Consider the following 25,937-nt stretch of genomic DNA (forward strand, 5'->3'; position numbering starts at 1 on the left):
ATGTTAACATTCGTACGCATCTGCACTAGACATTTTTGTAGGTCTTACTAGCATATATAACCTCAATTGAAAAATCAAAAATTGGCTGTGAACTTTAACAAAGAATACTATGTTCTAAAAATAAAACTATTAAAATGAAGACACCAATATCATATATAAGTATCTGATTTATTGATTTATAAAACAAAATCATATTTCCACAACAGAGAGAGAGAGAGAGAGAGAGAGAGAGAGAGAGAGAAAGAGAGAGAGATTTTCATGCTAAACTTTTTATAAGATTTTTTTGGCTACATCACATTTCGATCTTGCTGCACTTTGAATTAAGAAACTATCTAAATTAAAGCAAAGCAAATACATTTTGGAACTTTAACAAAGAATACTATGAAAGTCATATATAAGTACTGATTTATTGATTTATAAAACAAAATCATATTTCCACAACGATGCTAAACTTTTTATAAGATTTTTTTGGCTACATCACATTTCGATCTTGCTGCACTTTGAATTCTTCTCAAAGTGACAAGAATATAAAACCGAATATAAAACCGTATATGTGTAATTTGCAAAAATATACACTTCAGAATAAATATTTGCAAAAATGTGCACTTTAGAATTATTAAAAACCATTTAAGCAGAGATTTTTTTGTTATGACACATTTTGATATCTTGGTATATTTATATTTTAATTAAAGAAACTATACATTAAATTTATCGCTAAGTAATTACATTTTGGAAAAAAAGGTTTTCCCAAGTAAGAATGTTATCAAGTACTTGCGATGCTTATGATCTTCTCAAGTGACATGAATTCAAAACCGTATAATTTGCCAAAATGTGCACCTTATTTAAAATCATTCCCGCAGAAAAATTGCGTCAGTTTGAAGGAGGAAATTGCTTTCTTTGTGAAGGTTTCATAATACAAAGTTTTTATGTCTGTGACAAATTATTAATGTTCAGTGGTCTTCTTTATGTTATAGCTAGTATTCAGTTTGGGTAATAATTTGTAATTAATCCTTTAATAATTATCTGATATGTAATAAAAGTCATATTTCATCATTTAAAATAGGAACGCTTTGTTGAATACTCAGTAATTCTAAAAGCATTGACATATTATATTGAATGGGTGGGTCAGATGGTCTTTATTATATAGAGTTATTTTTTTATTCCGCACATTTATTCACAAAAATACTCCATCTTTGTAGGCGTCTTATTGATAGTTAATAAAATTTCAAATTAAAAAAAATTAACTTGCAATAAAATTTTGAATTTCATTTTAGAATGTTTCATTTAAAGGAATCATAATACAAAATCAAATTTAAAAAAGGCGAGGCGAGAGAGAGAGAGAGAGAGAGAGAGAGAGAGAGAGAGAGAGAGAGAGAGAGAGAGAGAGAGAGAGAGAGAGAGAGCCCTGTCAACCTACCACACCCGAGTGTGCTCTCTGTCGTGATCTTTAACACAAAGGTGTAAAAATGACGGTCCAAAATTGTGTATCAAAAACGTCAAACAGCATTTGACATAACAATGAAGATTGTACTTGCAAAACGTTCATTGTATCAACCAAAGAATTTGCGAAATATGTTGACTTGAAAAAAGATTTGTATCCTGTATCATCAATGAAACAAATGGACATAACGAACAGTATTAAAGATCAAAAGTCCATGAAACAATACAAAACAGGAGCAGAGCAAAAACGGACCACCAAAACATCAGAGGTGGGAGCAGGTGCCATGGAGGAGTGAGCATCCCCTGCCGACCGGTCACACCCGCTGTGTGCTCCTTGACATGATCGGGAAATAAAGGAAAAATCCGTCGTCAATTCAGTGTACGTATAAACAATGGACTACCAATTAGTTTGAAAAACGTCAGTCAGCATTTGACTTAATGACAAATTGTTTTTGCTGACAAGGTCATTGTATCGACCATAGAACTTACAAAATGATGACTTTAAACGAGACTGCTGATATTCTTGTTTCATCAACTTGTTTGTCAATAATTTACCTCGTTTTAGAAATTGTTCATACGTAGAGCATACTCTTGCGTATCTAATCAAATGAGATACATAAACTCCGTATGCTGGTGATGAAGGTATATTGCTGCATAAGTAAGTGAAGTTGATTATAGAAAAGTTAAAGTCTTCGCGTTTAACAAAGAGCTTGGTTGTTAGATTACCATTAACGTCTTTTTCAGGTAAAATATCCTTATATGAAACAGATGTGTCAGACTCTGTGATACCTTTAATCTCAAGCTAACTGGGATATATTATATCGACATAAGAATGGAAATTATAATTGTTACAAGTATCTTTTAGAAACTTCAATATGGGAAGAATAAAACACTTGCTGTGTCCTTCGAATTGATATATATTGACGATGTAAATTGGCAATTGAAATTAGCTACTTTTATCAATATGTCAACTCAAAATAAAAGATACCGCAGAAGCGGTTACACATGCTTCATATTTGGATGTTTTACTGACTATCGACGATAACGGCGAATTAGCTGTTAACTTTTACGCTATGACAAAAAAGATGCCTTCAAATTTTCTGTCTTCAACTTCCTTATTGCTCTAGTAATGTTCCGCTACCACCTACATATGGTCCTCACACGTCTCAACTTTGGCCGTTGAAATAACCTTGTTATGATATGTAATCTATCAGTGAGTTGAATTTTTGCTGACATGTTTTATACCAATTACTATCATGGTTTTACCTTTCGACTACTTAATGTTCTGCCTATCTGATCAATATAACATAGGGCTCACGGCTGGTGTGGCTGGTCAGCAGGGGATTCTAACTCTTCCTAGGCAACCGATCCAGCCTCGAATTTCCCATGATTCGTTTTTAAATGCTTTTTAACGATCTCTATTGCATAAAAATGTGTCACTTATGAGATATGGCTGTTCGTTATTTTCAACTTTTGTATTGGATGTTAAAATCTTGCTTTGAGCGATTGAGGGCAATGTAAAAACTAAAGAAAAAATCCTTCTCCTATTCAGATGTGAAAAAAAAGAATTTTGTAGATTACATGATCAGCATGTACTGGTCACAGCTGACACAGGTGGTAAAAAAATTGTCTTTGTAAGGCTCATTACTTAGTATTTACTGTAACTGTATTTTAGAGGAACTGAGATTTTTTGGCAAGTGGTAATACAACTTATACCCATAGGTCCCTTTCTGAGAAAGGTATTCTTCAAAATCAGTTTAAATATTTTTTACTCTTCCCTGCAATTAAAATGAATTTGAATTAAATCATACCTATAATGGATAAACTTCATTAAAAAAAAATAAAAGCATTGATGCATTTTCTTATCTTCTGATTGAAAATATCAAATTATTATGCCTTGAAATATAAGACACATTTGTACCACAAAGTCTGACATATCTGTTTCATATTTGGACATTTTGAGATATATGACCATAGAAAGACGCCAGTGGTAACCCGTGAATACATTTTGTGATAAACATGATGTCTTCAACATTTCTATAGCTTCAGTTCATTTACATGTAACATGTAGGAGTATATGTACCTTTATCAGCAATTAGGGGTTGATGTATATCTAAGTTCACTCGATACACAAGAAAATCTAAAGTTCTACGTAATAACAATTTCTAAATCTTGGCAAACCATTGGCAAATCGGTTAATGAAACAAGAATATCAACAGTCCCGATTAAATTCATCATTTCACAATGTTCTATTGTCGAATCATTGACCTTGTTAGCAAAGGAAGTCTATCACCGAATCGACTTTCTGTACTATTTGTAAGACCATTATTTACATTAAAAAATGTAGATCTTTGGATTTCTCAATTTTTCCTGATCATGACAGGGACTCTAAGACTTTAATGATACCTAATCCAATCTTTTCAAAATATTTATGCTATACTTACTTATCTATGCCTGCTACCCCTTTTGAGACCTAGGCCGCTGACAATATTTTTCCAGGCCCCTCTATCCTAAGCAATGCTTTCTACCTCCTTCCAGTTCTTCCCCATTCTTTTGACATCTGCCTCCAAATCTCTCCGCTAGGTGTTATTTGGCCTCCTCTTACGTTTTCCTTGGGGGTTCCAGGATAGGGTTGTCTTGTAATGTTATTGTGTGGCTTATGTAGAGTATGCCCTATCCACCCTCACCTTCTCTGCATTATTTCTGCTTCTACAGAGGCTTGGTTTGTTCTTTGCCACAAATTGATGTTGCTTTTTTTAACGGGCCATCTTATCTGGAGAATGCATCTTAGACAAGAGGTGACGCATGTCTGGATCCTGTTTGTTGTGGCAGCGTATACCTCCATATCTCAGAATCATAAAGAAGCACAGCCTTAACACTGGTTTTAAAAAGCCTTACTTTGGTGCATGTTGTGATTCCCTTGGTCTTCCAGATGTTTCCAAGTTGCAGGAATGCTACTCTGGCCTTTTCTGTTCTTGTTTTTATATCACCGTCTGTTCCTTCTTGTTGGTCCACTATACTGCCAAGGTAGGTGAAATGTTCTACTTCCTTTATTTCCTGACCTTCTCTGTTTAATGGAGCATGTGATGGTGTGTTTGCTATTAGGATCTATGTTTTTGTGATATTGATGTTGAGTCCTATCCGTGCTGATGTCTCTGCCACTGTTATATTTTTTCCTGCATTTGTGCCTGAGTATTAGATAAGAGTGCCGGGTCATCCGCAAAGTCTTAGTCGTCTGACTGTGACCATGGCGTCCACTGTAATCCATTTCTTCTATTGTCTGTCGATAATTTCATTATCCAGTCTATTGCAAGAAGATACTTCGAATGGTTCTGTCAGTTGTCCTCCGTGGATGACCCTGCATGTCAGGTCTTCATAAGAGTTGCGGATGATATTTACCAATTTACAGGAAATTCCATAATGCCGCAGAAGTTTCCATATTGCCTCCCTATCATTACTGTCAAAGGTATCGTAGGTATGAAGCCTACATAGAGGGAAGAGGTCCATTCAGCACTTTGCTCGATGATAATGCGCAACGTTGCTATCTGGTCCGTACAAGATATATTTTACAAAATCCAGCTTGTTGGTCACGTAACTTATCATCCACTTCTTTCATTCTGTTCAGTATGATCCTATTAAATACCTTCCCTAGAACATCCAACAGTGTTATTCCCCTATACTTGGCACAATCGCTGAGGTCTCTTTTTTTTGGAAGCTTGATGAGGTACCCTTCTTTCTATTCTACTGGAATTGTTTCTGCCTCCCATATTTTCAGAAAAAGTGGGTGGAGTATGTTGTCTGAGTTGTCAAAATCAACTTTATGTGCCTCGGCCGTAGTATTATCAGGCCCTTCTGACTTGCCATTCCTCGTCTGTTTTAGGGCTATTTTTATTTCCTCTTTAGTATATGGTACCCAGTCTAGGTCTAGGTCTTTGTCTGCTGGTGTAATGTTAGGAGGGTTAGGTGAAACTGGCCTATTCAACAATTCTTCAAAATGTTCTTTACATATCCTTCTTTGTTCTTCTTGTCCTTCTTGTTGTTTCCCTGCTTTGTCTTTTACTTGCCTTTCTTGTTTACTTCGCTTCCCAGCTAGCTTCTTTGTGATGCCATACAGTTCTTTCATGTTTCCTGCTTTAGCAACTTGTTCTGCTTCTGTTGCTAGTTCCTCGATGTACCTTCTTTTGTCAGCTTTAATACTTTGTTTTGTTCTCTTGTTGGCCTCTGCATACTCTTTTTGTGTGTTTATTTTTTTTTTAACCCTAGTTCTGCTTGAATTGACCGCAGCCTTCTTATCCTCTCCTCTCCTCTACTTTCTTAAGTGTGTCATTTGTGATCCACTCTTTATGATGGTACTTTCTCACTCCAAGTATTTCATGGCAGCTTGTTGTGATGGTTTCTTTTATCCTTTTCCAATTATCTTCAGCAGTTGTTAATTCACCTATTTCCTGTAGGGCTTGGTATTTGTTTTTCAGTGGCAATCTTGTACTCCTATAAGATTTGTGTAGCTTGGAGAAACCTAGTCTTATATCTGATTCTGTGAGAGTTTCCTTCTGTTTTCATTTTCTTGAGCTTCCGTTTGATGCTGCCTGTCAGTAGATGGTGATCTGAAGCTACATCTGCTGCTCGTTTGACTCTAGTATCCTGCAAAGACCTTCTAAACTTTTTATTGATCCATATATGGTCTATCTGCTTTTCAGTTTTCTGGTCTGTTGATACCCAGGTGGCTTGTGGATTCTTTTGAGCTGAAATAGAGTGCCACCAATGACCAGTTTGTTGAATACACATAAGTTTGCTAATCTTTCACCATTTCCATTCACTCGTCCCAGTCCATGCTGTCCCATTACCTCACCATATCCGGTGTTATCATTTCTAATTTTTCCATTAAGGTCTCCCATCATGATGTTACCATCTCTTTCTCTAGAGGTGTCAATAATGTTTTGAAGTCTGTTGTAGAACTCACTTCGTTTTTTGCTTCTTCCTCTGCATCATTTGTTGGAGCATAGCATTGTATAATATTTGTGCTAATCCGTTTATGTTTTGTTTTAAATTATGCCTTTATGATCCTTGGTACATGTGCTTCCCCGCCTATTAATGCTTCGATCCTTGCTGTTTTTGGATAACATGAGTGCCACTCCTTGAGAATGCGGTAAATTTTCTACTTCATGTCCGGAATAGAGGAGTAATTCACCTGTAGTAAGTCTGCACAGTCCTGATTGAATCCATCTTGTCTCATTAATGTCGTGCAGTGTAAGATTGTAATTTCTCATCTCTGCTGCAATTTGCGCTGTTTTCCCTGCTTCGTACATGGTTCTTGTAATTCAAAGTTCTAAAATTGAAAATTCTAGGTCCGAGAAGAATTTCCGGTCTTGTAGTTTCCTTCTGTCTCTGGCTTTCACCACATGGCGTCCTTCGTTTTCCTTTTGAAGAAACTTCTTCCAGAATTTGAGAAGTCTTCACTTTTGACTAAATCTTGTTTGCCTTTCTGTACACTTGTTGTTTTATATGGCAGGGTTGCTAACCCTGTGCACAACTCCTCCCCCCCCCCCCCCCCCCCCCCCCGGACCCGGAGGACCGGTGGTTTTCTGTTTGGTTTTCCTTCCCTTATTCACAGGCCCCAGTTATTTAAAGGCGCTGGAGACTCGCTTTTTGCCACTGTCATTCAGCTAAAATTCGCAACGGCTGTATTTCCAGGGTCACCAAAGGAGGAGTTGTGAGATGTGTCACAGTGACTTGCTGGCAGAACCTATTTGCGACGGAAGACATTGAATCGAAGTTTTGATAATGTAACTTAGTGACATCAGTTACACCCTTCGAGACCTTCACCAGCCTTTGACCCCTGTATATATTATATATAATCATGTATGTACTATATGGCCCACTCCCGGTCAGAAAAGGTTGAATTTACTTTTCGTGTAAAATATGACGAGAACTTGTGATACTTTTATTTCATATATCTTTCGAATTTATTTTTTGTAATTTTCTTTCTTTCTTTCTTGCAAAATTGAGGAAATGAATTGATTTTTAAAATAAAAAAGGGGGGTCAGTCACAAGAATTGGAGGTGGACTGTTTGTTCAGATGTTTAACTTACAAAAAAACTCCAGTTTTTACTGTAAAAATTAACTTAAGATTCTTATTTCGCAAAAGATTTTTTTAAAATTCGCAACGGCTGTTAAAATGCATTATTTTGTTTTAAACGCTCGTAAACTAATTTTACCCAATTCTTACTCTGGAAGAGTGATCGCCCATAACCGGATGTTGACATTTTAGCGTTACCTCTCTCAATATCTCATCTGTTTTACTATCTGGTATTAATTATTCATATTGGACAAATTATGGGCAATAAGTTAAGCTCTGCCATATCAAATAAGTTTTCAAAGCATTCTGGAAGTGCACATGGTAAAAGAGGGACCAAAAGAAAGCTTGAAATTGACTCGGATAAATCAGACAACGAAGAGAAAGTAGAGGGAGTTGTGGGACGTTCGGAGGAAAGCCCCTCCCCAACAAAGTCGGATCTGGAAGTTGGTTTAGCCCCACTCTCAGACATTCATACACCTAAAAGGTGAAAAAGTTATTTGTATTAAGTATTGTAAAATTATAATGAGTCTGAAATGTTTACCTGTTTACTTGACAAATTACTGTCATTTGAGTGTCAGGCTTGTAACTCCTAATAACTTTGAAACTCGTTGACAGTTCGTTTAATGAAACTTTGACTCAGTTATTCAATCCAAACTCCGAAAAAATTCTCCAAAATTAAAATATATTTTATTAGTCATACATTTTTTTGTAGAAAGGTTGATAGAAAGGTTCATAGTCATTTCTGAACATAATTCATATGTTATTAATAATATGCTGTGCATTTTGTGGGACGCCAGTGTTTTGAGACATGGTTAAACTACTACATTCTCATTGACAAATTCTTTTGTCAAAATATTTAATGGCAAAATTGTCTCTACATCTGGACCAAATTGACAAAGAAGTTGGGACTAAATAGATTTTGTCAGACAGCTAGACATTTCTTAAATTTTGTCTGCAGCATAGATCAATGTAACAAACCATCACAAATTTGAATTTAAACTTGAGAACAAAAATTAATAAATTAGCTAAAAGTTACTCTATAAATATAAACCACTGTCCACTGCATACATACAAATCATATGTATAAAGTTAATATGATGCTTAAGGTGTATGCTACATGGAAATGGTTTGCTACTATATGTATATATATTTTTACAGAAAAAGACTCAAATCAACATCAAAGTACTAGTGCTCAACATTTCATATGGGATTAACTGACACTCTTGTGGCAGGACATCACTGTCAGTGGTCGCATGAGAAGTTTATCAGACAAATCAACATCAAAGTACATTTATCAGACATTATTTCTTGATGGGGAAAATAGTGATATCAAAATATATGCACTAGAACAAGAGTGGAAACTTCACAAAATATATCTCTCTCAGGTGAGAATTTACTTTTGAATGTATAGGCATTCATCAAGAAATGATAACTTGTCTTGAAAACAAGCATCTTTTGTTTTAAAAACATGAGTAAGCTTTCAAAACTGCATTATTTTTTGTTCATTGAGAATATTGATAAGTTTTCCAGAAAATAAATTCTTCACAATATCTAACTTTTTCAAAAGATTGAGGTAAAGTTAACTTTGTTTGATATTATTTTCAGTCGCCTTACTTTGCCTGCATGTTCAATGGTTCCTGGAGGGAATCTCTTCTGTCTGAAATAGACTTACAGATTCCTGACCCAGCCATAGACACTGCAGGTTAGGAGAAAAAAAAAAAGAAAGTTTATAAATTATCTATCTTAAAAAAATTTAAAAAAAATTCTTGATACATGCACATCTGTACAATTTTGCTTTTATCTCACCTCTCAAAAAATTAAAGCACATTTCTACATGAATATGATTATGCAATGTTGATATATCATGAAAGTTAAAACTTTGTTGTAGCTCTGAAGACCGCCTTTGGTTCTCTGTACAGGGATTATGTGTTTATCAAGCCAGTGGAGGTGGTAGGGGTTCTGGCGGCAGCATTTCTCCTACAGCTGGTAGGTCTGAGCAAAGCCAGGCTCAGCTTCTCTGTAGCCTGGTGTAAACTGAAATCATAGATATTCCTTTCTAGGAAGGCTTTAATTATATAATGTTGATATTTTTGTAGGATGGTTTAAAGCAGCAGTGTTTGACTTTGATGAGTAACACTATAAGGTGGGTGTCAGCTTTATTATTCTAAACCTGAATTTCACTGAATAGTACAAACATATATTGAGCACACACGTAAAGGCTTCACCTACCAGTCCACTTATTTTCTTCATTCTTAAAATACCTGTTCAGCTATGTAGTTGTACATAATATCTAAACAATATACAGCTGAATATAATGTAACACAAAGTTTTCTTCTATATAATTACAGTGGAGACACAGTGTGTAGCTACCATGAAGCCTGCTGTAGATACAGTGTGGAGAACCTGAAAGCAGAGTGCTATAACTGGCTCCTTACCAACATCCTGACCTCAACCGACCTTGACCTCTTTAAACAAATCAGGTCAGATTTGTGTGTGTTTTCGATCTTTTATATGATGTAGACACAATGTAGATATTGTCACAGTTTCATGCAAGACAGATACTGTTTGAGACAAATTATTTGTTTTCATAATGAATAACTCTTGGTGTCTTAGTCAATAAAAAATATGAACATTTTGAAATGATTTAGACATTTTCTTTGCTTGTTTTGCTTTCTAGAGTTTAATGTTTAGAATTTTTATATAATTTTTTTCACATGCTGTATCATACTGTCAATTTTTATTCAACATTTCTTCAATACACAGTGTTGACATGATGAAAAACTTAGTTGGAGATCCCAGATTGTTTGTTATGCAGGTAGAAATGGATGTGTACACAGTGTTAAAACGGGTAAGATGTCTGCTTGTTGTATGACTCTAATTTATGTACAGTAAAACTCGGTTATAATGAAGTCACTGGGACTTATGAAATTACTTCACTATATCCGTAATTCCTTATATCCATGTAAGAAATTCATAATTATTATTTAGTTGGGGATCCAAAATGACTTTGCTATATCCGTGACTTAGCAATATCTGTGTTCGTACTAAACAGGTTTTACTGTAAAATATATAAGTGTTGTATAGAAATATGTATGTGGATGCTGATTTATATTTTAGTGGATATTTCTGAAAGAGAATCCTACCTGGTGTGGAGACTATAAATCAATGCTCTCTGTCATTGATGATTTCTTTAAAAGTAAGTAATTATGCCTGCTAATTAATACTTGTACATCTGTTTTACATAGATAATTCTCCTCACATAATCTGGGATAGAAATCTGTGCCTGTAAATCTAAGAAATATGCATATTCAGTGTATTATTTCAATCTGATTAATATCAGATCTTGTTTTGCACTGAAATTCTGATAGTCCCAGTAAAAAGACTAACAGAATTTTGAAATTTTTACAAAGATCTGATTTTAATCAGATTGTGTATGATGCATACTTACATAATGAAATTAAATTTCAATTCACTCTTTTTCTTTAGGGGCTGATGAACCCGACTGTTATCTAGAATCTTCTGAAGGACAGACATACCTACCAGCCTTCAGTCCTATAAGATGGCAGCATATTGTCATAGATCTGGACTCACTGCTGATACTGGAACAGGACAGGATAATCAATCTAGGTCAGAATCAGTATTTAATCATGAACTTTGTCAGTATTTAACCTTGAACTTTGAATGAAAAAAATGTCGAAAGGGGTGGGGGGCGGGGGTTATTGTTATTTCTTTGTAGCCACCCGTGATTTATTTCATAAAATTCCTGAAGAAAAAAAATTCAAACACAAAACTATATAATTTCTTTTCCTAATTTTAGAGTGGATTAAGCCTTTATATCATGGCATGTGGAGAAAAATGAAATTAGAACAATCCAAGGACAAAGGGTAACGGTTCTTAGGCCACCCTTAAAAAATTGTTTGTTTGGAATTGCCGGCTAGAGGGTTTCAGACACCGGAGGGAGGGAATTTATTTTTTTTTTTTAATTGAAGATAAATTTTTTATACAAATCTCAGTAAAACATTTTCAGACTGTTTGAAATTAAAGAAACTTAATTTTGCATAGATCTGACACTAGATTTCAGAGTTTTGTATTGTGCATGTGACAATCTTCCTACTTTTGGGGAGGGACCATTTAACGGTTCTTATTTCATGTGACTGTGTGTTTATCTACTTTTCATTCATTATTTATTCCTTAAGTCAATCTTCTTCAATCTGCAATCCTTTCTTGTCAGAAGTAAAATCTTATGCCTAGAATGAAGTAATATACTTGTAAACTTTTATTACATTTTATCTTTAAATCAACAGTCCAGAGGAAATTCCAGATGAAAATCATTTTAATCAAACCTCCTTAAGGTGTGGGAGACTCCTTAAATGTGAAGGAGAGGTAAGTTTTCCTGACCAAGAGAAAATTTATACTATATAAAGATATATCAATGATCAAATGTTATTGAGTTGTTTTGATTCATTTCTGAATGGAAAAAAAAAATCTATTGATACCTGTACTTGATGTAATTGCCGTGATATCAAATATGATTACTGCTATATGGGGATATTTTCTTGTGATCTAACACCTAATCCGAGCTCTCTCTATTTCAGTACTGTTGGCGTTGGGTTGGTTATAATTACGGAGTAGACATTTTACTCACCTATGTTAACAACCTGATCTTCATCAAGCGAAATACTCTCACCCAGCCCAACCCTCACTCAGCTAGCCTGGAAAAAGTCCGAAATTTTGCCTACAGGTAAACTAATATGTTTTGTAACAGTTAAACACAAACATTCATGTTATTTGACTTGTTGAAGATAACTACGACTTTTTCAGTCATATAGTTAGGTTCGCTGATCAATATTTATGTGTTGATGTTAAAGAGGACATAACTTTATTTTGAAGGCTGACTGTGGCTTCTGTGGATAAAGATGGAAAAGTAACGGAGACTAAAACTACAGAGATCCAGAAACTGTCCCTACATAAGGATGAGGTAATATCAGATACTTAATGTCAGGGCCCACTTTTTATAATAATAATCGACCCTCAGTTTAAATGTGGGAAATGGTTGATAGAGAATAGTACATATATACATACATACTGGTACTCTGGCCTTTAAGAAACAAAAGTTTTGAAACAACATTTGAAGTAGTAAATAAGTTAACTAACAATATTATGTTGTGAAGATTTTTAAATAATTCAACTTTTGCTTACAGTGCTTTGCCCTGGGGTCAAAGAGGGGGGGGGGGGCTAGAATGGGGGGAAAAGATTTAGTTTAACTAAAGTTGCTTAAATCATGGGTTGAAATGCTTGGATACAACCTGAAGACATTCCTTATATCTATATACTGTAAGTCCTTTTAATTTCACGGTGTTAAAATTTTATGATATCCCAAAAAGTACCAATTGCGATGGTTTTAATTTCACGCTGCAAGAAATGAATTCAAATTTTGTATTAGCATCTAAACTAAGTAACCTAAGAACTAGTAAGAGAATTTTGTAATTTTCAAATTTTGTATTAGCATCTTAACTAAGTTATCTAAGAACTGGTTAGAGAATTCACGATGGATTTAATTTTGCAGAAAAATGATAAATCGCGAACACAGCAAAATTAAAACCATCGTGATTATTTGCCAATCTACAGTTACTGTATTTGATTTCTTGTCAGAAAGGTGAACAAGTGTTGTAGCCCTTGCCCTCATTAAAATGTTAATCAATTTTTAGTTTCATCCAATTATGATTCTGTTTTTAAAAACAGAATAAATTAACTTCAATTTTCTACTAGGCATAAAATATTTATGGAGAAATCAACAATATTGGTGTCCCAGTTAAAATTTTTGGAGCATGTCCATTCCCAAGTACATGTTACTGTTAGCCCTACCTGGACCAGACTTGCACGGTGAATGCTTTAAGGGATGGAAACATACTTCAAATCCTGCATCTGACGATCTTTCTGATTAAAGTTTTGTAGCTGGTTCATACTTGAGTAATAAACTTGCATGAATATACATCTAGGGAAGCTAACTTCCAGAATTACTCCAGATGCTGGGTTTAATTTTCATTTGCTGTTTGAGCAATGGTCGGATTAAATTTGGACCAAGTTAGAATTTTTTTGGACCATTCCAGTTAACTTTAAATCCTATACAATTCAAATCTGCATCACTGTTTCATCTAGGGATACACAGTAGCAGAACATTTATTTAGTGTGAGACTACCTATTTTATAGATGCATTTGCATTTGTCTAGATGAACACTTCATTTGTTTGTTTTAATATTTTTGTAAATGTACAGAACGTTTTGCCATCTCTTGCATTTCTAAAGTTTGAATTCTAGAAGTATATCATTTTACTCTGTGTTTCATCCAAGGTTACTTATTAAATAATGAGAAAAGAATCAGTTATTGTGGGATTTTTAATTATTCACAGAAAATCGGTAATATTAAGATTAAAACAGAATTCCCTTAACATTAGAAATAAGTAACTCTGTATAAAACAATTTCATTATTTAATCCAACATATAAACGATAATGTTAATATATTGTTGAAACTGTTTGCGTAAAAGCTGGAACCGTCATTGATAAAAATCCAATTCATTTCTTTTGGTATTTTCATTGCTGTAAGAAATATATTGGAACAGTTTTAATGTCAGTAATGAAATAGATTAAAGTATCGCATTCATAAGTAGTCTTCTAGTATATCATTGTTTTAACTGATGACAAGCCTGCTTAACTCTTGCTGATGTATCGAGTAATTGAATGTACATTGTCTGGTCTACAGGTCTACAGGTCTTACAGAGAATAAGGATATCAATGACAATGACAATGACAGATATCAGACATATGACATTTTATAAGATTGATTTCTTTTCGGTAATTATACATGGTTTACAAATGGATTGATTGGGAAGTAACAAATACATTTGTGGAATAATCTGGAACATAGATAGATATAATGGACTTCTACAAGAAGGTAACCATGCACATACATACACATTCTTGCTGCAAATTGGTATCTATTATTTTTTCCTATTAATGTAGATTTATATTAACAGACAAGCAATAAATCATTTGTCGTGATTTTGTTATCCATAGAAGTAAAATGCGTAAAAAATCGTTTGGGAATAATATTCATCCAGACGACACGTCGGAATAAATAATTAAAGGATTATGGATAATTACCTCGTAAAAATCTACCAGTTTTGCTATTTCAGGAAATGCTAGCATTGACCGTCACGAAGGCCTTCACCTTTCCGCTCTATCTGAGTATGAATATCTTACTAACCGGACAGGTGTCCTCACAACCCGACCATATCGATATTTGTACCGCGGCCCAGTCCAGGAAACTACAGAACAGCTCATCTCAAACTTGTAAAGTGATAACATGTAATGCTGAATCTCAGACGGAAAACATTGCCGATAATGCTAACAAATCGCTGATACAGGACGTCTCCTTATCCAGTTCTACCATTAAACTCTGTAATAAAGGGAAAGTGGTCAGCGACCCTCGACATCCGAAGAAAAAGCTCTCACTAATCAACCATAAAACTAGAAGTGATGACAGTAATCCGGCAAGCTCAGCAGCTACAGTAGAACTCTTATCATCGACGACTTCTCAAGCAAACGAATCCGAAAATACGGACACAGATAGTGCACCTTCAGTTTCTGTAAATAATGAGAAACGTGCTCTAAGGTACCCTGAGGAAGAATTCGTCCTGTGATGTCAAAGGTATCTTCTGATCCCCGCAATGGAAGTATGGAGGCGATTATTATATAATGTTGAACTGATGCATACGGTGAGGGCTTTGCAAAGCTAACTTCTAATACGTACGTAGGACAGAATGATTTATAGCTAAGGCGAAGAGGCAAAACCATATTATTACTAAAGTGTTTGTTTATATAAAAAAATACAATTGAAAGTTATGGCAGTATGGTAAGCCAGAAAAATGAAATGCACATGACATTTGTTTACTTTAAAATGGAAATATATGCAAAGACCAATTTCACTTTATTTCTTTTTAAGTATGCATTATGTTTACTTTTTACAAAAAGAAAAAAAAAATCAACATGCATTTCCCCCCTCTCTCTAAGGGACTTTATTTCCTCTATGAGGTACGGAGACATTGATTGATATGTACGGCTGTACTTGATTAGTCTGTGGCGATTTATGATCCCCTCGAAGGGATAGCCGCGTATCAGAGAAGCCCACCAAAGATGTAAATACACGCATTGTAATTGTCTGAGATTAAATGAGTTGTAAGGCTCTTGATAGTTAAAAAAGAGATATATTTGGTATTAGACGCAGATGGAACGATGTAGTAAAATACCAAATAAGGGGGGATGAATTTATAAATATAATTAAGTTAATTTTTCAATTAAAGTAAATTACGACATTCATGTGTTCACAAAAAAAAACTGGAGGTATAAAAGTCACCTCAGTGATAATTGATATTAAAAAGATTTCAATGAGTTCTCAAAGAAGTGAGCATTTGCAATGCGGTAGTAAAAAAGGGTATGAATTATATATTCATTTAATGGTGTTGAAAAAAAATAATAACAACTGAGTTACTGAGTGAATACATTAAATAAATAAAAGCCTGAATGAGTAATATTAAAAAGAGATTAGATTTCTAATTGAATATATGTTTAAAATCAAGAGGTGTCAAAATGAATGATAAAACATTGAATTGGAATAAAATTAAGAATAAAATTGAATGAGAAATATAATAAACGTCAGAAAGCACAAGCTTTTATCTGTCTTCTTTTTAGGTCACCTGAGTAAACTCAGGTGACCTATTGCTATCCGTTTTCGTCCGTCGTCGTGCGTCGTGCGTTGTGTTAACCTGCGTTAACATTTGAACATTTTCAGCTTCTTCTCTGCAACCACTGAACCAATTTCAACCAAATTTGGCCTAAAGCATCTATGGCTGAAGGGGAACAAAAATTGTGAATTTCATGATCCCTGCCCCCCTGGGGCCTGAGGGGTGGGGCCAAAACCACTAGAATTAATGCAATCTTTAAAAATCTTCTTCTTAACTCCTGGACATCAAGCAGTCAAACTGTTTGCATGATTGTAATCAGCAATGAGTCCTCTATCAAAATTGTGAAATTCATGGTCCTGGGGTCAGGGGTTTTAGTGCTAGGGCGGGGCTAAATAAGTAGGTAGTGAAAATGCATTATTTCTCTGAAAATCTTCTTCTCTGCTCCTGGGTATTAAATAAACCAACTAAGCACATAGTTATGATGAGCAAGAGTGCCACTACCAAAATTGTGAATTTTATGGCCCCAGGGTCAGGGGTTCTGGTGATAGGGCGGGGCGCTATTGATTATATAGTGAAAATACATGAATTCTTTGAAAATCTTCTTCTCTGCTCCTGGGTATTAAATAAACTAGCTAAGTGCATAGTTATGATGAGCAAGAGTGCCTCTACCAAAATTGTGAATTTTATGGCCCCAGGGTCAGGGGTTCTGGTGTTAGGGTGGGGCTCTATTGATTATATAGTTAAAATACATGAATTCTTTGAAAATCTTCTTCTCTGCTCCTGGGTATTAAATAAAAAATATTAAGTACATAGTTATGATGAAGCAAAGTGCCTCTACCAAAATTGTGAATTTTATGGCCCCAGGGTCAGGAAAATCTAGTGTTAGGGCGGGGCTCTATAGATTATATAGTGAAAATACATGAATTCTCTGAAAATCTTCTTCTCTGCTCCTGGGTATTAAATAAACTAACTAAGTGTATAGTTATGATGAACAAGAGTGCCTCTACCAAAACTGTGAATTTGTTTGGCCCCAGGGTCAGGGGTTCTGGTGTTAGGGCTGGGCTCTATTGATTATATAGTGAAAATACATGAATTCTTTGAAAATCTTTTCTGCTTCTGGGTATTAAATAAACTAACTAAGTGCATAGTTATGATGAGCAAGAGTGCCTCTACCAAAATTGTGAATTTTATGGCCCCAGGGTCAGGGGTTCTGGTGTTAGGGCGGGGCTCTATTGATTATATAGTGAAAATACATTAAATCTTTGAAAATTTTCTTCTGCTCCAGGGTATTAAGCAGATGATTTTTACCTATATAGTTTGCTGGACAAGGGCCCATATCTTCCAGAATTGTGAATTTCAAGGCCCCAGGGTCAGGGTACCATAGAAGGGGGGGGGGCTGTACTTATATACTGAAAATGAATGAATGGTTTGAAAAGCTCCTTGGTATTAATCAAATATCAAGGCCTAAGGGTCAGGGGTTCATGTGTGGTAAAAAAGGGGCACTATTGATTATTGCTGAATATTACTGATTAGTTGAAATGCATTTTTTGTTCCCTTACCCTGCATATGGGTATTAAGTAAACAAATTAAGCAACTGCTAAGTGTATTGATATGATGATCAATGGTGCCTCTTTCAAAATTGTGAATGCCATAGCATCTGGCTTAAAACATGAATCAAATTCAATCACTGGAAAGTTGTTGCATAATACTCAGGTGACCTATAAGGCCCATGGGCCTCTTGTTTAAAAACATAATTTGCATACACCTGTACTCACGAATCAGGTAATAACAGCATATCCATAACTTCCTCTAAAAAATGGATAGAACTGTTTTTCTAAGCCGCCACAAAAGTCGAAGTTGGATTGTTGATTGAGAAGTTGGACCAGTCGATGCGATATTGGACCATTGTGAGGGTTTTAACGTTTCACATTGGGTAGAATCAGCTATATATTATCAATTACAATCTCGTAACATGTATGGCAAGCATATAGAAGTCAGGGCAAGATGCCAGTATGTTCAATTTAAAATAAGATTTAACGAAACAATTATTTATTGGCTTTCGGGCAAATTGTATTTTGTCAACCACTGGAACCTTACTGTTTGGTTCTTGGGTCTGACAAACATATTGCCATGAAACCAAGTCAACAAATGTCCTTGTATCCACCGGCTGACAGGAAACAATGTTATTGTAATGGCCATAATATATAAAATGTTGACTTTAAACGAGATTTTCGAAACCCGTGTGACATTGACTTATTTGTCTGAAGCCTTATTATCAATCTCTTATTATAAATAATTGCACACTGGCTCAGGAAACGAAGTGAATGTACCAATAAGTACATTTTATATTAAACCTTTACTTTTATTTGGGTCTACACTTTGTCAGAGTTAATATAAAAATTGTTATCGTTAATCACGAAAAGATTAATAAATATGGCGAAATCAAGATAAATAAATAAGCAAATAGACATTTGTCCAAAATAGTTTAAAAAAATTATTACATACGATATGCATTAGTTTTAATGAAGAATCTAGGATATTGCGAACTTTTTCTAAAGCGCAATGTCTCTTGTTTGGTATCCAAATGTATCTTGAAGCATAAAATCCTAAGTAATCATTCATTTAAAGAGGAATCTTCTTTGATTCAAGACAAGCCTAAAGCCCAGCTAGAAATTGGATTTCAAGTTTCTCATACGAGAGGATAACAAAATGTTGTAGAGTAAATGCATAAATCAACTTATTAATGCCAAGGGAAATTTAGTGGGATGCTAAGCTGGTTTGATTAGTTTGCAAACGCCCGTTGGTTGCTTAGAATAAGTTTTTGGCTTTGATTTCATCTTAGCAGTTGTCCATACAGTTCGTTTTAAATTTCCTGTAAAATCTGAGGAAAGTGAAGACATTTTAATAAATGTATGAATAAAGTATTTGAATAAATCGGACCTTGGTTATAGATTATCGATAATTATGAAGGCTATTGCTTATGATAGATAAAGATGTTTTATGGAACTTGTATTTTTAAAATATTAGATATGTCATTGTGTGATGTATCGAATGATCTCTGGCAATGTTGGTCCTTTTTTTTAAGTCATAGAATATCTGTTGATGCTACATTAGCATCGTTGCATTAAGTTTCATTCAAGGGTGTTAATGTAATAAAAACAATATAATTTACGAAAAGTCAATAATCTAATATCAACATTAAAGTATACTTGAAAAAGCACATTGAAGTGAAAAGGTAGCCATCCATGTATTGATTTTTTTTTTTACCATTTTCCCTCTGCTTACTTTAATAAATACTTCGCATACAGAATGCATGTAAAAGTCGACAAAATAAACCGGATATTTTTTTTTACCATAACAACGAATTTTAGAAATATTTTGAATTTCATATAGATATTGATGTTCTTTACAACTGCTATTTTGTTTGTTAAGATGAGTATTTCAGTCATAAAAGCATAGACACCTTTCGACAAGTACATTGTATTTCACGAAGTGTTAATGTGTCTCGTATTTAAGATATTAATGAATGAAAAATAACAGGATTTGGTAACGATTAATTTCAACAAGGAAATGGAAAAAAGAAGAAAAATCATTAAATTCCTAATTAAGAACAGCGTAGTCCATACGCATAATTTTTTTTCTTAACATCTATTATTGCCAATTTTTAAATATGATAAATGAGTTTGATGGTATTTTCTTACTTTTTAAGAAAACTTTAAAGGTACTTGGACACAGATTTGAAGTTAATATTTTCAGTATAATATCACGAATTATATATTTTGATAGCATTTCACACAAAAATTAATTAAAAATCTTATTTCATTTAAAAGTTATTAAACTGCACGGACTGAGAATATATTGTGTGTTTGTTTTGCTTTCGAACATGTCTACTCTGAATTTTCTGGATTATAGTATTAATATTTTTCTTTCATACACAACAAGATTGACACTTTTCCTAAGTGTTAAGAATAAAATTAAAATTTGTGAAAGTGCAAGGATGTGACAATCAAACCCGCCAAAAAATTTGAAGTTTTAATAACTTTTAAATGAAATAAGATTTTTAATTAATTTTTGTGTAAAATGCTATTAAAATATATTATTTTTACTATGTAATTCAGTAAAATTGATTGGTTTGGTCTGTACCACGTGTTAAATTATATTATACCGATAAAGACTTGAGTTACTAAGAATAGAAAAGGGAAAATCCAAGATTTGTTTTACAGATTGCGATTAGTTCATGATCGAAAATTTTAGCCAATGAAAATCGTTCTTTCATGTACGTTCCTAAACTAGCAGAAGATGAACGACACGAAAGAGCTCGTAAAAACTGAAAAGCGAAGATTCGCTTCTATTGACGATGAAGGCATCAAAAATTTGATGGAGAATGTTGAAGCACAAAATACCAAACGAGTCACTTCAACGTCAGATGAAATTATCACGGGAATACCTGTTAACGAAGGGGCAGGAGTTAGATTTCGAATCTTTCGACAATGAAAAACTTGACGAACTTTTATCCAAGTTTTACCTTGAGATGCGCAACAGGGATGGTGAGATGTATAAAAAAACAACACTGCTTTCGTATCGACAGGGCTTACAGAGACATTTAGAGAAAACGAGAACTGATATTGACATTTTGAAAGGAACTGATTTTAAGAAGTCGGCAAGGGCATTCAAGTGTATTAAAGAGCTAAAAAGACAGGGTCGCGCAGCTATAGATCACCATCCACCCATCTCAGACGAACATTTGGAAGTAATCTATGAACATTTAACCCAAAACTTGGAGGATGCCAAAATGTTGCAGTACAAGGTTGGTACTTTAGCCATTATGAATAAGAAATTGTAAATAATTAGGCCTATAGGCCTATGATATATTAAAGTTTTTGAGCGTGATATCGTGTCTTGTTTGTTTAAGGTCTTTTTGGACATAATGTTACATTTTGGCCGGCGAGGCAGAGAAAACCTTTCCTCCCTAACACGAAAGGACTTCGCAGTAATGAGAGGGGAAGGAAATCAGCTCTTCGTGTACAAAACAAAAGATGAAAAAACAAAGAACCATCAAGATGATTCTGAAAAATCATCTGATGGAAGGATGTACGAGATAAAAGGTAAATATTTGAAAAGTAAGGAAAGAAAAAATAATTTTATTTTTACTTTAATTATAATAATCACCCTACTTTTAATAAGATATTGGGTCAAAGCAGTTCTTAGAATTTATGTTGTATAATTTCAGATAGTGACCGATGTCCCGTACGAAGTTTTGTGAAATATCTTCGACGACTGTCTCCTCATTGCCCAAGATTGTTCCAACAGCCCCGAAGTGTTCCTAAAGACAATACTTACTACTGTAATATACCTGTGGGTCATAATGAACTTGGACAGTATATGAAAAGAATTTGTGTCAGTGCTGGAATAAATGTACTCTACACTAATCATTCATGCCGGGCAACAACTGTAAGTGTGTTAGATTCAGCAAATATCCCAAGTAGACATATTATGTCAGTTACTGGTCATAAAGCAGAGAGTTCCCTTAAAACATATTCAGGGAAGACCAACGAGAACACCAAAAAAGTAATGTCACAGATAATCTCAGGGAAAATATCAGGAAGAAAGGCAACAGAAACAGTCACTAGTCCAAGCCCAATGCAAGATTACAGTTTATTGCCCCTATCAAATTCACAGGAAGAAGTTCTTATGAAAGATTTATTTGATGAATCGGATGGAATTGATGATATCCTACGTTCTATTGAATTTGAACAGAATGTCCAAGTACAGAAAACTCAGGTTAACACCACCTTGGTACAGCCACCTACCTTACAGTCAGCTAACATGCTTGTACCGATTCCAGGCCTGAGCCTTACCAACTGCACAAGTGTTACCATAAACTATAACATTATGCAAAAACACTAACACAGAGTAAATGAGTTTTTGTGTTCAAAATTGTTGTTAGTTAATACAAAATGTTTGAATATGTTATAATGGTCCAAAAAATTGTTTAAGCTTTATTTTTGCCAAAGAAAATAATATAACAAATGTAGCCCTTTGATTCAGTCAATCCATAGATATATCGACTTCACAGAAAAGCATATCGACCTCGCACTTCGTGCTCGGTCGATATGCTTTTCTGTGAAGTCGATATATCTATGGATCGACCTCATCAAAGGGCTATATTTATATAATATTATTTTTACTATGTAATTCAGTAAAATTGATTGGTTTGGTCTGTACCACGTGTTAAATTATATTATACCGATAAAGACTTGAGTTACTAAGAATAGAAAAGGGAAAATCCAAGATTTGTTTTACAGATTGCGATTAGTTCATGATCGAAAATTTTAGCCAATGAAAATCGTTCTTTCATGTACGTTCCGAAACTAGCAGAAGATGAACGACACGAAAGAGCTCGTAAAAACTGAAAAGCGAAGATTCGCTTCTATTGACGATGAAGGCATCAAAAATTTGATGGAGAATGTTGAAGCACAAAATACCAAACGAGTCACTTCAACGTCAGTGAAATTATTTCGGGAATACCTGTTAACGAAGGGGCAGGAGTTAGATTTCGAATCTTTCGACAATGAAAAACTTGACGAACTTTTATCCAAGTTTTACCTTGAGATGCGCAACAGGGATGGTGAGATGTATAAAAAAACAACACTGCTTTCGTATCGACAGGGCTTACAGAGACATTTAGAGAAAACGAGAACTGATATTGACATTTTGAAAGGAACTGATTTTAAGAAGTCGGCAAGGGCATTCAAGTGTATGACTAAAGAGCTAAAAAGACAGGGTCGCGCAGCTATAGATCACCATCCACCCATCTCAGACGAACATTTGGAAGTAATCTATGAACATTTAACCCAAAACTTGGAGGATGAAAAAAAATGTTGCAGTACAAGGTTGGTACTTTAGCCATTATGAATAAGAAATTGTAAATAATTAGGCCTATAGGCCTATGATATATTAAAGTTTTTGAGCGTGATATCTGTCTTGTTTGTTTAAGGTCTTTTTGGACATAATGTTACATTTTGGCCGGCGAGGCAGAGAAAACCTTTCCTCCCTAACACGAAAGGACTTCGCAGTAATGAGAGGGGAAGGAAATCAGCTCTTCGTGTACAAAACAAAAGATGAAAAAACAAAGAACCATCAAGATGATTCTGAAAAATCATCTGATGGAAGGATGTACGAGATAAAAGGTAAATATTTGAAAAGTAAGGAAAGAAAAAATAATTTTATTTTTACTTTAATTATAATAATCACCCTACTTTTAATAAGATATTGGGTCAAAGCAGTTCTTAGAATTTATGTTGTATAATTTCAGATAGTGACCGATGTCCCGTACGAAGTTTTGTGAAATATCTTCGACGACTGTCTTCATTGCCCAAGATTGTTCCAACAGCCCCGAAGTGTTCCTAAAGACAATACTTACTACTGTAATATACCTGTGGGTCATAATGAACTTGGACAGTATATGAAAAGAATTTGTGTCAGTGCTGGAATAAATGTACTCTACACTAATCATTCATGCCGGGCAACAACTGTAAGTGTGTTAGATTCAGCAAATATCCCAAGTAGACATATTATGTCAGTTACTGGTCATAAAGCAGAGAGTTCCCTTAAAACATATTCAGGGAAGACCAACGAGAACACCAAAAAAGTAATGTCACAGATAATCTCAGGGAAAATATCAGGAAGAAAGGCAACAGAAACAGTCACTAGTCCAAGCCCAATGCAAGATTACAGTTTATTGCCCCTATCAAATTCACAGGAAGAAGTTCTTATGAAAGATTTATTTGATGAATCGGATGGAATTGATGATATCCTACGTTCTATTGAATTTGAACAGAATGTCCAAGTACAGAAAACTCAGGTTAACACCACCTTGGTACAGCCACCTACCTTACAGTCAGCTAACATGCTTGTACCGATTCCAGGCCTGAGCCTTACCAACTGCACAAGTGTTACCATAAACTATAACATTATGCAAAAACACTAACACAGAGTAAATGAGTTTTTGTGTTCAAAATTGTTGTTAGTTAATACAAAATGTTTGAATATGTTATAATGGTCCAAAAAATTGTTTAAGCTTTATTTTTGCCAAAGAAAATAATATAACAAATGTAGCCCTTTGATTCAGTCAATCCATAGATATATCGACTTCACAGAAAAGCATATCGACCTCGCACTTCGTGCTCGGTCTATATGCTTTTCTGTGAAGTCGATATATCTATGGATCGACCTCATCAAAGGGCTATATTTATATAATATAATTCGTGATATTATACAGAAAATATTAACTTTAAATCTGTGTCCAAGTACCCTTAATATATTATCGCACACGTGTTAAAAATGTTGCACCTGATAGTACATGGTATTGACTGAAGCAAAAATATAAAATCCGATTTTTTGACATTGTACATTCTTCTAAATTCTATACACACATACCGTGGCATCATTTTGCTTTATTTTCCTGGAAACACACGATATCATTTGATCCCTATAAATTTCATTCTTTTGTATGGCACGCCAAATTCACAAAAATGAGCTAAACATAGTTTCACAGTTGATAACTAGGTTTATGGACTGTAAACTATAGTTTACAAACTGTGAACTATGGCACGCCAAATTCACAAAAATGAGCAAATCATAGTTTCACAATCGATAAACTAGGTTTATCGGTTGTAAACTATAATTTACGGACTGTAAACTATAGTTAACAACGTTAATCTATATTTTACATCTGTAAACTATAGTTAATGCGATAATCTATGTTTCACAACCGTAAACTATACTTAACACCGAAAACTATCATTTGCGATTGCAAAACATAGATTATCTGATAAATACAGTTTCACGATTTGTAAACTATAGTTTACAAACCGTTAACTATAGTTAACGATCTGATAAATATAGTTTCACGATTTGTGAAACTATGATTAACAACTCTTAACTATAGTTTACGATTGTAAACTATAGTTTACAAATGTGAATCTATGTTTATCAACAAAATCTATTGTTAACGCTTTATTCAGACAGATAAACTTAGATTAGCATTCGTAAACTATAGTTAACGACCGTTAAGATAGTTTACAGTCGATAAACCTAGTTTATCAATTGTGAAACTAGGTTTATCTCATTTTTGTGAATTTGGCGTGCCATAGTGAACTAAAGTTAACAATTCGTTAACTATAGTTTTCATCTGTAAAACTATATTTAACGGTTGTTAACTATATAGTTTACGAATGCATATCTGAGTTTATCTGTCAGTAATAAAACGTTAACAATAGATTTTGATGATTAACATAAATTCACGTCTGTAAACTATAGTTTACAATCGTGAACTATAGTTAAGAGTTGTTAATCATAGTTTCACAAATCGTGAAACCATATTTAACAGATCGATAACTATAGTTAAGAGTTAAGAGTTGTAAACCATAGTTTACAAATCGTGAAACTGTATTTAGCAGATAATCTATGTTTTGCAATCGCAAGTGATTGTTTTCAGTGTAAGAATAGTTTACGGTTCTGAAACATACATTATCTCATTAACTATGGTTTACAGATTAGAATATATATTAACGTTGTTAACTATAGTTTACAACCGAGAAACCTAGTTTATCGACTGTGAAACTATGTTTAGCTCATGTTTGTGAATTTGGCGTGTCATACTTGTGTGTAATATTATT

General features: G+C 34.3%; 2 protein-coding genes across 2 annotated transcripts; both read left to right on the forward strand.

Annotated features, from left to right (window-relative positions):
• The first annotated feature begins 8,769 nt into the window (after positions 1 to 8,769).
• LOC134269745 (germ cell-less protein-like 1) lies at positions 8,770 to 16,191 on the forward strand. The gene is made up of 13 exons (XM_062751949.1): positions 8,770 to 8,901; positions 9,122 to 9,218; positions 9,405 to 9,502; positions 9,613 to 9,659; positions 9,865 to 9,996; positions 10,280 to 10,364; positions 10,634 to 10,712; positions 11,003 to 11,143; positions 11,334 to 11,400; positions 11,821 to 11,899; positions 12,112 to 12,257; positions 12,407 to 12,494; positions 14,710 to 16,191. Exons 1-13 carry the CDS (start codon positions 8,770 to 8,772, stop codon positions 15,214 to 15,216), a joined length of 1,698 nt encoding a protein of 565 aa, XP_062607933.1. The 3' UTR covers positions 15,217 to 16,191.
• A 4,989-nt stretch (positions 16,192 to 21,180) lies between these two features.
• Positions 21,181 to 22,232, forward strand: LOC134269721 (uncharacterized). The gene is made up of 2 exons (XM_062751926.1): positions 21,181 to 21,362; positions 21,488 to 22,232. Exons 1-2 carry the CDS (start codon positions 21,185 to 21,187, stop codon positions 22,162 to 22,164), a joined length of 855 nt encoding a protein of 284 aa, XP_062607910.1. The 5' UTR covers positions 21,181 to 21,184; the 3' UTR covers positions 22,165 to 22,232.
• The last annotated feature ends 3,705 nt before the right edge of the window (positions 22,233 to 25,937 follow it).

The sequence above is a fragment of the Saccostrea cucullata genome, unplaced genomic scaffold (genome assembly GCF_032062105.1).
Source record: "Saccostrea cucullata isolate Sc308-1 unplaced genomic scaffold, CSIRO_AGI_Scuc_v1 ctg382, whole genome shotgun sequence".
NCBI lineage: Eukaryota > Metazoa > Mollusca > Bivalvia > Ostreida > Ostreidae > Saccostrea > Saccostrea cuccullata.

Excerpts from the sequence above, each read along its gene's own strand:
- LOC134269721 (XM_062751926.1), top strand. The coding sequence starts at position 21,185 with ATGTTACATTTTGGCCGGCGAGGCAGAGAAAACCTTTCCTCCCTAACA. Across the intron at positions 21,363-21,487 it reads AAGGATGTACGAGATAAAAG|ATAGTGACCGATGTCCCGTA; the intron begins GTAAATATTTGA and ends GTATAATTTCAG.
- LOC134269745 (XM_062751949.1), top strand. The coding sequence starts at position 8,770 with ATGAGAAGTTTATCAGACAAATCAACATCAAAGTACATTTATCAGACA. Across the intron at positions 9,503-9,612 it reads CAGCATTTCTCCTACAGCTG|GATGGTTTAAAGCAGCAGTG; the intron begins GTAGGTCTGAGC and ends ATATTTTTGTAG. Across the intron at positions 10,365-10,633 it reads TGTACACAGTGTTAAAACGG|TGGATATTTCTGAAAGAGAA; the intron begins GTAAGATGTCTG and ends TTTATATTTTAG.